The sequence below is a fragment of the Azolla caroliniana genome, unplaced genomic scaffold, assembly GCF_043228905.1.
Source record: "Azolla caroliniana isolate FFs.n. ecotype wild unplaced genomic scaffold, voAzoCaro1.0.p SCAF_1, whole genome shotgun sequence".
In the NCBI taxonomy this organism is placed as follows: Eukaryota; Viridiplantae; Streptophyta; class Polypodiopsida; order Salviniales; family Salviniaceae; genus Azolla; species Azolla caroliniana.
The window spans coordinates 3,217,419-3,230,397 of NW_028230436.1; the positions used below are offsets into that span (position 1 = coordinate 3,217,419).

A 12,979-nucleotide genomic window follows, 5' to 3' on the forward strand; every position below is an offset into this window, starting at 1 on the left:
CACATATTGTCGAGAGAACGAAAAAACAATATAGAAAGAAACCTTCATCTGACAAAGCTAAAGGGAGCAAACCTTCATTATATTCCAAAGTGTAATAATAGACATTCAACGAGGCGAGAGGAGCTCTTCCAAAACTTGAGGAGCCAATGAGTTATATCATAGATTCCGATTCCACCAAAGCACACAAACTCTTAGTTTCTCCTTAAAAGATCGCATTGAGAATTTGCTTCCATAAGTCAAGTGTAGAAGAGATTGGCATTTCCCCCCCCCCCCCCCCTCCCCCCCCACACACACATAATAAGCATTACTTTTCAAGCCAAGGTCAGGGGTTTCTACCTATCTACTCATTGTAGATCTAATTTAGGTTCCAAGGTTAGATTATGGAAGTGTGTATGTACCTAGTGCTCATGCTTTAGAAGCCCTCTAGCTAGAAAGGGAGGCATTTTTGTCACCAATCTCGTGGATGGATTCACTTATCTCCTCATATGTGTATCGGAGGGGGACATGCACCATTGGACTTGCGTCCACCCCGATAATAACGTGCAACACATCAAACATAACCTCTAAATTGCCTTTTTTATTAATGACCTGCCGGGCCTACAAAATGAATGGCTTTACACATGGTAATAACAAAGGGGCCTCGAATGCAAGATAGCAAAGCATGTGCCAATTTTGTTCGGGGAAGACAAAAGTAATGAAGTGCCATACGTGTATGGATTCCGAGTCAATGGAGCAGGCATCAGTCGGGAACAAGTGTAGATGGAAGACAAGATACACCCGGCAATGATTTGGGTGGGTGGTGGGCGGACAACGGGAGGGGACTCCACCCCTCTTGTTTATTTTTTCTTCCTTCTCAGTCTGCCTCTCTCTTCACTTTGGGACACAACCTGGGAGACCCAGAAAAACAAAACAAACAAAAATTGAAGAAATAAGAATTCGGTATTGTCCACTCACCCCCCCCCCCCCCCCCTCTCTCTTTCTCTGTCACAACACACACACACACACACCCCACTTCACTGTGTGACAGAGATGGATGGATGGGGACTGGAGAAGACGAAGCAGAAGACGAAGGAGAGAGAGAGAGAGAGAGAGAGAGAGAGAGAGAGAGAGAGAGAGAGGGAGGGAGGGAGGAAGAGAGAGAGAGAGAGAAAGAGAATGAGGGAGAGAGAAAGAAAAGAAGAAGAAGAAGAGGAAGAGGAAGAGGAAGAGGAGGGAGGAGGGAGGAGGAGGAAAAGATAAGCTTTTCCAAGGGTCGAGGAGCCAATGGATTTCTGAGTCCATCAGAAGCCACAGCCATCGATCCCTCCTCCCCCCCCCATCCATCCATCCATCCCCATTCATTTGCCCAGTCCACAAGCGGAGCTGAAGACGAAGAACACCACACATTCTCTCTGCACCAGCTGCTGTAGCAGCAGCAGAAGCAGCAGCAGAAGAAGAGGTACTCCATCTCTCTCTCTCTCTCTCTCTCTCTCTCCCCCCCCCCCCCCCCCCCCCCCCCTTTTACATATTCCCGCAGACATGATTAAGGACACTTGATCCTCTTCTGCCTTTTGTTTTTTTATCTCCATCCTTTCATAAGGCCTTCAGATGTGTCTCAAATGTCTACATTTCTTCATCTCCTCCTCCTACTAGCCTAACATTGAAGTCCATCATCATTCATAGACATTTGTTACATATACTTGTTTCTGTTTCTGCATCCCTTCGTAACGCCTTTTGACGTGTTGCTAGCTATCACTATATCTGCATTGCCTCACGTCATGATGATACTACTTAACTAACAGTCAATTTCATCATCATTCATCCATCACAAAATGCCGGCTTTCGTGGTAATGTAACAGTGATTTTCTTCCTTCGTGGATCTCAAAATGATTGATTTCATGGGAAAGGCTTGGTCTTTCCATCCCTTACTAAGGTCTTTGGATCTGCTAGTAATGGTCAATATAATGTCTCCATATTGCACACGTAGAAGTACCATTTCCCCATGATCCTTCTGTGTTATAATGTCGAACCATAACAATTAGAAATGTTTTACGACATCCTTTGCCTTTTGTTTATGTTCCTCTGTTGTTTTAGTGGAAATGATCAGAATATCTCCACTGCACAATTGTTTCTGTGTTTTTCCCTACGTTTTTAGGGCAAGTGATAATGGTAAGAAGTAGAATAATTTAAATGTAGTCTTTTCCTTCTCATTTTGTTCGGTTTTCTATTTTAAGAAGTGTTGGTGATGCTTATACTACCTCCATTTCACTTGTAAAATCTTTGATTCCGTATTTCCTTCTTTCTTCCACCTTTGAAGGCGAGATAGTTTTTCTACATAATTTTCCTTTTCTTTATGTTTGATTTTCTGTTTCTTTTCAGCTCATTCCTTTCTATAATATCTTTCGATCTTCTGGAAATAACCGCCATATCTCCATTGCATGCTTTCATGGTAATCTATGTTTTTCGCCCCCCTGGTAATGATACAAATTTACCCATTTTGCACTTGTAAAACTCCTGTCCAGTCTTTTCCTGTTGCTTCTTCTATGTTTGAACATGGGAAAGATCGACTTCAGTATTTTCTTATATTCTTCGACTCTTAAAGAGTATTTTTCTTTTTCATTATGACTGGTTGTCTGTCTCTGTCTTGGTCCCTTTCCTTTCTAAGATATTCAGATCTGTTGGAAGCAATTATAATATCTCCATTTTGCACTCCTAAAAACTCTGATACAGTTTTTTTTCCTGTGTATTCTCTTACATGAATATAAGATCCTATGAAGTAGAAACGTTTTGATACATACTTTTCATTTTCTTTATCTTTGGTTGTCTGTTCTCATTGCTTCCATCCATTTTAAAGTCTTTAGATCCATATTAGACTTGTATATTGGGTTCCATGCTGTTTTTTCTGTGTCTTCTTCTACATTTGAAGGAAATCAAAATGAATAGAATTGTATTAAATATTTTACTTCATTCTCTTTATTTTTGGTTATCTGTTTCTTTTGGCTTATTCACAGGTTTAATGCATCTCAACAATTCAAAGCTCAGTATCTTCTAAAGCGATCAGTGATGGCTCTCAATCTGACGACACTGCAACTATCAGCTGTCATTGGTCTACCCTCATCTACTCAGTCATCGTCTTTCAGCATTTCACTTCCAAAGGCAACATGCAAGCTTCCAATCACCTATGCCTCATCAGGCGAAACCAAAATTACTAAGAAAACACAGTTTCCCATGTCACATGCTTCATTCCTTGCAAAAGGGGATATGCCTTGGGAGTATGCTTCCTGTAAGTCTCAGATATCAGAGCTCAGTTGTGGTGCTGCTTCAGTGGATTCTCCAGCTGAACTTTCAAGTGGGGATGATGGGGGTGATGATGGAGGTGATGATGGTGTTGGCAATAGTGGTGGAAGTGGTAGTGGTGGTGGAGATGGAGGTGAAAGTGAAGATTCAGAGGGAAATGACTACCAGAAAAACCGTATGGACTCGATACTAAAATTAGTAAGTCTCGGAAAAGTGATGGCTGATCTCCCTGCAGACTTGTCTTCGGCAGTGCAACAAGGGAGGATCCCAGCAACAATTGTTGGTCGATACTTTGAGCTCCAAGATAATGGGTTTATTCGCTGGTTGCTGCAATTCGGAGGTTTTAGAGAGAGGCTTCTTGCTGATGATCTCTTCCTTACAAAAGTTGCAATTGAATGTGGGGTTGGCATCTTTACAAAGGTGCAATTTAGCATGCATTTTTTTGAAGCATTTTCATTGTGATTTATGTGGCACCTTTACAATAGACTGGCTCATTTGTCAATATCATGCCAGACTGCAGCAGAATTGGGTAAACGTGGAGACAACTTCTCAAAGGAATTGGATTTTGTGTTAGCAGATGTGGTAATGCATTTATTATCATGACTTTCTCTGTAAGGCTTATGTCTGTTATCAACTAACTATTGGTTTTCCCTTTTAATGCTGTTGTGACTTCTGTTTTGTGACTCATCTTCCCTTTATTTCTCTGATGTCCTCCTATCAGTTGGGATTGGTTTGGCCTGGAGGGCAACATCCCTGTTGATAGGTTTTGCAAGGAAAGATTTGCGCTTGTAATGGAACTTGTGTATTTGTATGGTTTTATATAATCGCACCTTCAAAGAAAGTGACACTGAAAGTCTCAGACAGACAAGTGTCATATCATTTTCTGCTGCCGATTATCTGATGCCAGCATGACCAATTCATTCTTTATTAGATTCATAGGGGGTGCTTTGTCCACTAGCACTTCTTTCATTGGATTAGTTAATGGCCATACATATGGTTGGTTGCTAATGATATGCTTAACTTTTTGCATCATTGACATATTCACCTCTTTGTTCTCTCTTCGTTTGCCTCAGCTCAAGCCTAACATTCTTGTGCTAAGATTATTAAGTTTGATTGTTTTGTTCACTTCAAGCCGTCTACTAATCACTGCTAACCGTTAGTTGTTTTCACACATCCATGCATTAAATTGTTGATTCCCTACACATAAGAATTGTCTTGTCAATTTGTGGGGATGTGTGTACTGTGTGTGTGGAGCTTAGATATATGGTAGGGAGTGTGGATGTATAACGTTATGATGGGGGTTGTACCTTGAGGATCATGGATCTCTAGTTGTGTTGCATGTAACCTGAAAATAATCAAGAAGCGAGGTCTGAAGTTTTACGTCGTAATGCTATATTTCAACAATTTTGTATAGGAACTTCCTAGTATATTCTTTCTTCTTTTGTATTATTCTTGTTCTTATTTCAACAGAAAGTCACATTGTTTTACTTACATATGTCATGCCTGGTAACCTGGAGTTTTTCGTGTTAAGAATGGCAGCATGACTCTTATGTGTGAATTAAAAGCCTTATGTTATTTCCAAATTTGTATACAGCATACTGGCTGCATGAATGTACAGTGTTTGCAATTATACGTGCTGAAATTAACATATTTCTCAAGCATATGGCATAGTAAATACATCATTTGATATGCAACCTGCATAGCATTTTCTCTCATTCGTGATTCTACTATATAAACAATAAATACATCACTTGATGCGTAACCAGCATATCGTTTTCTATCCTGGCATATTTTGGGCTTGCCTAAAAGGTTTGTTCCATAATTACTTTGATTGAGCCACATTTGATCTGCAGGTCATGGCCTTAATTGCTGACTTCATGTTAGTGTGGCTTCCTGCACCAACTGTTGCATTGCGACCAATTTCTAAAGGGGCTGGCGGAATTGCAACGTTCTTTTATGGATGTCCTGACAATGCATTTCAGGTTAAAGCAGATCCCAGCTATTAATTCCTAAATCTGTATAGAATAACATAATACTGTGATATAATCTTGTTGCAGGTTGCATTACGAGGAACATCATACTCCCTTTTACAACGCATTGGAGCCATTGTGGTATGTAAATTGTGGGCCTCACTAACTATACATTTCCAACACTATGAACAAAATCTCATTTGAAGGAACCTTTTTCACAGCGTAATGGTGGAAAGCTATTGGTGGTTGGGACATCTGCATCATTGGTCAGTTTTATTTTCCACAACCAAATTTCTTGTTCACTATACAGATCCTATCAATGACGTGAATGCCTCAATATTACAGATTGGAACAGGAGTAACAAATGCTCTCATTGCTCTAAGGAAAACCTTTGACAAGGACTTTGCGGGGACTGCAGAGGATGTTCCTGTCATCTCAACAAGTTTAGCATATGGTGTATACATGGCAGTGTCGAGCAACTTGAGGTCTCCTGCCACATGCATCCAAACTTGTTCTATTATTAGCAAATAGTGAAGTAAACTATTATAGAAAATCATGATCCTAAAATGGCCTGAACTCTGACTAAAATGGGCTGACCACTGTGACAGGTACCAAGTTGTTGCTGGAGTGATAGAGCAGAGGATGTTGGAACCCTGGCTACACAACCAAAAATTAGCACTCAGTGTACTTTGCTTTGCAGTAAGAACAGGGAACACATTTTTGGGCTCCTTAATGTGAGTGTTGATCACAATCTCGTCGTTTGATGTCCTGTAAATTCCATGTTCTTTCCATATTTTGCATCTTATATGTGTATTCTCTTGCTTATATTTAGGTGGGTGGATTACGCACGCTTTGTTGGTGTCCAAAAGATTCGAGAGTAAAATTATCAAGAAATCCCGAAGATGAATATTGTGTTTTGTATGTAGTGTCAACTACTTTTTCAATTGGTTTGATAGAATACCATCGTGCAGCTCTCCTTTTATGGCCATATATTGCAGCTGATATTACATTTGCTGATTGATATCTGTTTTGTAAAGCAATTGCAAACAGCATACATGAACTTTGGTGGATTTGATGCCACATAATAATATCTGAGGAAGTACATGCAGAGGAAGAATTCTTTTCAATAAACACTGTATTTTTAAACATTCTGAAAAACTCATGGCTTTAACATTTGCAAGTCGTCCATAAATAAAAGAATGGTCCAAGATGCCAACTTGTTTATATGTTTAAATTTTAATAGAATGGTCCGTGAAGGTTGGAACTCAAGAGCCATTTGAATTTAAGCCTGTAATTGTGGTTCTAAATATCAAAAGTATAGAGTGCCATGATAGTCATTCCATTGTATTTTTGGCACTCTTATCCTTTAGACTCACTCTTTCTGGTTAAATTTGGAATGTTCATAAAGGATCTTATTGACAAAGCAATAACGGTGGTTGTGAAGCTTGGCTTGTCACATGTGAAAAGAAGGCATGCCACGCCTCCATGTTGTCCACCTATTTTTGATGAAAGAGTAGGTGTACACCAAGAAATTATGTCAATAAAATTTTAAAAGCAATTCCAAGGGCTTTAGAAATGCTGTTATATAAGAACCTTTTACAGCATAATTATAATGCAAGTATCCCAATATTCTTATACTTATGTAACATGTTTAGATACATTTTCTAGCAGATAATCTACTACATATCTTTGTGTTAATTAAACCATCAATATTATGAAAAGGTATGAAATTGGCCATATAGTATCTTAAAAGTCAATGTCTTTGCACATCAATAGTTAATGGTTACAAAGCCTAGGGATTGAAAGGCACACCAATGACATTAAAATGCCTTTGGAAGTAGAGTCAAGAGAACCATCACGAACAGGATTATATTCATACACCAATGATTATATTCATGCACCAATATTGTTTAACCCTTCAAGGTCTACCTAATCAAGCCAAAAGAATCTCTACAAATAACGTGGATGGAACCTAAGAAGCTATCCACACATTTGCCATATTTTAATGGGATGTATATGATGCATATGCAAGAGGAAAAGCTAGCACCAACTATGTAATATTTCATGCTCTTCATTGATATCATTGAGCACATGGTGATATGCAAGGACCTTCAAAGGCCAAATAATCTCCGGAGAATAGATAGTCTAAACTATAGACACTTGTATAGCTCACACGTGGAGAGTAAAATAATGCCACAAGCACAAGTAGCTGCAACAAAGATTGAGGGTGTGGCAACACTCCGTCCTTCATATTGAGGAGGTCAAGTGAATGTCCTAAAATGGGTGCGAAGTATGGCAAATTGATATTACTTTAATATCATAAGAGATGTCCTGCATTCGCGATGATGCATATTTTGTAGCAATATGCAGTTTTGAGGAATTTATACACAAAAACACGTAATACATACACTCCAAAAGTAATCAATAATATGTCGGGATCAGCTTCTATGAAAATTTGTATAGAAGGCCCCATATGCACCGAAACCAATGGGTTTTTGCAAAGTAGGGTTTGTATTTTCAGTCATTTAGGTGGGTGGATGGATGGACATTTGGGAACTTAGGCTAGCTAGCAGTAGCTATGTAGCTCTTAATAGAGACCATGGATAGGAATGGATCCATCATCCTACCAAAGATGAGTATCATGAATGGCTCTCTGTTTTGTGCCCACAAGCCCACCATCCCTATCCTGTGCAAATCCTTCCCGCCTCCTCGACGTCCTGCTCTGTATCCACTGTCTCGATCGAGCAAACACTACATTCTCCCAAAATCTCAGGGTTTTGAGACCCTGAGCTTCCATGGAAGATTTCTTCAGCTTGCTACTGTACATCCTCCTCCATCCTCTGTTTCTTCTTCAGCTTCTTCTTCAGAATCCATGGAGGAGGAAGATAAATCAAAAGACAATTTTGTTGTCGATGAGCGTGAAAGGAAACGGAGAGAGAGAATTGGAATAGCAAACAAGGGCAGAACTCCATGGAATAAAGGAAAATCTCACTCTCCTGGTAAGTCATTCATTCATATTGTCTTCATGAATTTCTTTTGGAAAAGCCTGCACATTCCTAGCTCTAATTTTATCATTAAATCACATCATTACAAGAATGCAGCAAGTCTTGGATGTTTTATGCTCTGTGTCATGCTTGTCATGATCAGGCACACCTACATTGGAAAGATACCCTCGGTCACTACAAGTTTAGGCATTTTTTACTCTTGTCCCTATTGAAATATTCATAAATGATGAAATTCCGAGGGAAATTTGTTAACTCTGTACTAAAACTCAATAAAATTGCTCTACTGTCTCATAATTCCCTGTTCCTCATGCATGGAAAGGAAATCCAACTGAGTCGTAAAGATTTTTTTTCCTGAAAACTAACCACATTAATAGATGTTAATGAAGGCTAGAGTTATAATTATCAGGTGCTAATCATTAGGTACCCTAAGCATCTTCTTTGGCCTATTCAGGCCACATTAGCTCTATTTTTCTGTTTAACTTATGATGCACATGGAAAGCACACTAGATAATGTATGTTTTCTCTTATTGAGACAGTTTGTCAGCATTCTATGCCCTCTTATTTAATTCTAAGAGTTGGGGAGAGCCCATTAGCTATTGGACTGCCTTATTCCAGCCACAATATGCATGGTTATGGTTTGGACACAGAATGAGGGTTGATATATACAGAAGGGGCTAGTTACCTTTGTGCAGTCTCATCTTCGTTATTGTCATTCATTTTTATTGGACAATCCTTGGTAGCCATTTTTGTAGTTTGAACATAGAACTTGGGTTCGCCAATATAAAAAGGGCTAGCTACCCTTGTGCGCAAACTACTTCATTATTGTCAATTATGCTTATTACATTACCTCTAATCTATGGATCACCTCCATATGAGTGATAGTCTATGGCTTGGACATTGTATTGTGCCTCTATTCAGCTGACGAACCTGATTTAAGGGGATATATGGTTAGATGGAGAGGAATTCTTGAGGATTCTACATGTTTTCTTTCATTAATAATGTCTGTTAGGTCAATCATGTAACTAGGGAAATGGAGTTCTAAAAGTCTTCTAGTACTTTTGTAGCCACCATTGCTAAGATGAAGGAGAGGAACACAATAGTGATGCAGGATCCAAGAGTAAGATACATCATCTTTCCAATGACTGTTCAAATGGCATATAAGATATTAAATTGAAGAAATAAACCCCAATTCTTTCTCTAGCTTGTATACTTATGCTCTGTATAATTAAATTCTAGTTCATGTGTAACAGATGCGAGAGAAACTTCGGCAACATTCCCACCCTCAAAGGTATAACTTTCATCATCACAGGAAATCAGAAGGAAAATTATAATATAGTGTCAGATTCCATGTATGTCTTTACATTTCCTTGTCGGAATTCTTATGCAGTGAAGAAACTAAAGAAAAACTCAGGAATATCATGAAATCCAGGATGGAACATGAGAGAAAACAGCTGACAGTCTTACAAGATTGGAAAAATGCGATTGCCAAGACTGCCCAAATTGGAAATTCAGGAGATGATATGCTTTGGTGGGATAGTTATGATAATTTGAAGAAACAATTACGACAAGAGTACTTGGAGAGTAAAATGAAAAAGAAAGACAAGGTCCGCAGGTCGTGGACATTGGAGCAAAGGCTAAGACTATCAGAATCAGTCAGAGCTAAGTGGGAGGATCCTGTAAGGTCATTTCAGTGCTTTTAAGAGGCATGTAGAAAATTTGATGGCTGCTTACTCATAGCTTCTTCATTAAGAGATTTGTTGGTAATAAACATGTTGGGAGGAAAATGAATGCAGACCTGTTATTTTTTCCCTTTAAAATAGTGGTAAACAGACCCAAGTGCCAAATGGTACTGGGGCAGCAATTACCAATTACCAATGACCCATTTAACCTAAATCTCATTCATGGAACATGATGTGTAGAATGTGTCCTATTTCTTGGTCGGATTAGTAAGCTAGGCTGACGATTTATTGGATAGTGTTTATGTTTATGCCTGGGCTAGAACAAATGCTGGGTATATCTCTTAGTTACATGATGATCAAGGTTATATACTTAAAAGTATGCGACTTGTATGATTCCCCATTCCAGAATCACGTCCACATAATGCAGTGTCATGGTCTTGATCAGTTAATGCCCCCACACTGGGGATTGGATATATATATGCACAGAGTCACACAGAAAGAGAAGAAGTATGGTGTAGATAATGTGTCAGTAATGTGCAATATTTACAAATCCATTTAAATACTAACTTATCCTTTGCAAAACGCGGGAGAATCCTCCTTTCTTCATAGTAGTATGGACGGTTGATTATGCTTCCTTGGAAGATGTAGACCCAAAACAGAACTGCTGCATATAAATGTTCTCTGGTTTTCTAGCCTGCACTAATAGATGTAATATTGGCCTCCTGGGTGCTTAATGTACTTGTTACTGTTTTCTATTCCCAATTCCAGAGATTTGTGTTTGTCTTGGGACGGTTCACTTTACAGTCAAGACTTAAGGTATTTCTTCTTGAATTAGAGCTGAAATCACATTAGAGTTGAACTTGCACAAGTCTACAGCTATGTGCTTACTTTTTCACTGTGTAATAACGGATTTTCTGTAGCTAGATCTATTGGGTACATCGTGAGTAGATATACATATTTCATGTAGTCTGTTTTCAGGATAATTTTCTGGCCAAGAAAATATTCAGGTGATCAATTTCTCATTCGTCAGTCTCTCTGCCACTCATACATATGTTGATGTACTCTGTTCTTTGTGGTGGTGTTCTAGCCAAGGTGATTGATTTTTCTTACATTGGTAGCTATCTGAGGACAGTAATCAAGGTCCGCCATTTTTTGCTCATGACACGTTTATTGATTGCTCATGGAGAATTCTACTCATTGATTTTGTCTGACAACTTATGTCTATTATTTAGAGAGATGAGCACTGTTTTGGGCATCTGTATGTATATGTTGTGATTCCATCATAACTACTCTTTGAATCATATTAACCAAAATGCAGATTGTTGTGACAAATGCAGACATTAATATACAATCCCCATAGAAAATAATGCTTAAACCTTAGATGTCCTGTGTAATCATGTCTGAATTTGTGTCTCTGCAGGATTACCGTAATAAAGTGATTGAAAACATACGGGAGAAAAGACTGAAAGGTGTGAAGAAAAAGAAATCTGATTTCAGTATTTCAGATATTGAGTGTGACAATATACTAAACATTCTCTTGAGAGCACCAATTCCTGAAGATCAGATGGAGCCTTTAAAAACCAAGATTGGATCCTATAGTGATCCCTCCTCCAAGGAAAAGCTTGCAAAGCTGATTCGTGCTCGAAATATTAAAGATCAAGAAAGGACATCGGACAGTGATTTTAGAGATGAAAGCAGATAGAGAAAATATTAATATAAATTAAAGAGCTGGATATAGAGACAGATCAAGGTAAAGTTTATGCATCATGGTATTATTAGATGCTGAGTTTTGCATGCTTTGGTTTTCTATGAACCTTGTAGGTTTTTGGTTCCTAATGTGTCATCCAGTGATTTACTTCCATGAGTCTTTTGACTGAATCAGAGGAAGTTAATATTTTATCTGCTCAGGGAAGGCATGGAACTTACTGGATATAAAAGGAAGAGGTCAAATATCAAACAAGATTGATATGTATGTTGTAAAATTTGATACTTGTATGGTTTAGGTCCAATTCATGATACTCACCTTTGGAACAATGCTTCTATGATCATGGGGCATTGTCAATGACCCCTAATCAAAACCAAGTTCTTGGAAGCGTGATTGGTGGCATTGTCATTATAACATGTTTACAGTTGCATAGCCTCACGTGAATCTATCTTTGATACCTCATGGAACTTGAAATGTGATTCTCAAATACATGAAAGAATCTATCTATGGCAATGAAATGACGTTGTAGACAAGCATGAGATTCAAAGACCAAAATCTCGTAATCAACATAAAAAAATGTGAATGAGTGTATCTAATCTATCAACTCCCTAATCGCATTGCTATCTCATTGATGTAGAAGCAAAAGGGAAGGGAGAGGGTGGGCATCCTTGCTTCACATCAATGGTGCATAAAATTATCTTTGAAATTAGTTCGGCAAACCCACATCATATCAGAGTCCATTGAGTTTCTATAGGAAATGTTCCCTTGGTATAGTATCAAAGGGCTTGTGGAAAGCTACAATGCATCCATACAATCTTTTGGGAAATATTCACATCATATCAGAGTCCATTGACTTTCTATAGGAAATGTTCCCTTGGTATAGTATCAAAGGGCTTGTGGAAATCTACAATGCATCCATACAATCTTTTGGGAAATATCCACATCATATCAGAGTCCATTGACTTTCTATAGGAAATGTTCCCTTGGTATAGTATCAAAGGGCTTGTGGAAATCTACAATGCATCCATACAATCTTTTGGGAAATATCCACATCATATCAGAGTCCATTGACTTTCTATAGGAAATGTTCCCTTGGTATAGTATCAAAGGGCTTGTGGAAATCTACAATGCATCCATACAATCTTTTGGGAAATATCCACATCATATCAGAGTCCATTGACTTTCTATAGGAAATGTTCCCTTGGTATAGTATCAAAGGGCTTGTGGAAATCTACAATGCATCCATACAATCTTTTGGGAAATATCAAAACTTGGGTTTGTCAATTGACTTTGATCTTATGATGTAAACAACCACACAAATAGAGAGACAGAGAGAGATTGCGA

The 12,979-nt window shown here is 38.5% G+C and overlaps 2 protein-coding genes across 2 annotated transcripts; both read left to right on the forward strand.

Moving 5' to 3' along the window:
• The first annotated feature begins 1,212 nt into the window (after positions 1-1,212).
• On the forward strand, positions 1,213-6,456 carry LOC147868356 (UvrABC system C protein, putative (DUF3411)). The gene is made up of 9 exons (XM_087318275.1): positions 1,213-1,438; positions 2,991-3,696; positions 3,790-3,858; positions 5,130-5,258; positions 5,334-5,387; positions 5,468-5,512; positions 5,592-5,731; positions 5,855-5,980; positions 6,079-6,456. Exons 2-9 carry the CDS (start codon positions 3,043-3,045, stop codon positions 6,125-6,127), a joined length of 1,266 nt encoding a protein of 421 aa, XP_087174401.1. The 5' UTR covers positions 1,213-1,438; positions 2,991-3,042; the 3' UTR covers positions 6,128-6,456.
• A 1,389-nt stretch (positions 6,457-7,845) lies between these two features.
• On the forward strand, positions 7,846-11,789 carry LOC147868357 (uncharacterized). The gene is made up of 5 exons (XM_087339542.1): positions 7,846-8,245; positions 9,316-9,368; positions 9,502-9,539; positions 9,639-9,927; positions 11,351-11,789. Exons 1-5 carry the CDS (start codon positions 7,846-7,848, stop codon positions 11,630-11,632), a joined length of 1,062 nt encoding a protein of 353 aa, XP_087195668.1. The 3' UTR covers positions 11,633-11,789.
• Positions 11,790-12,979: the final 1,190 nt, after the last annotated feature.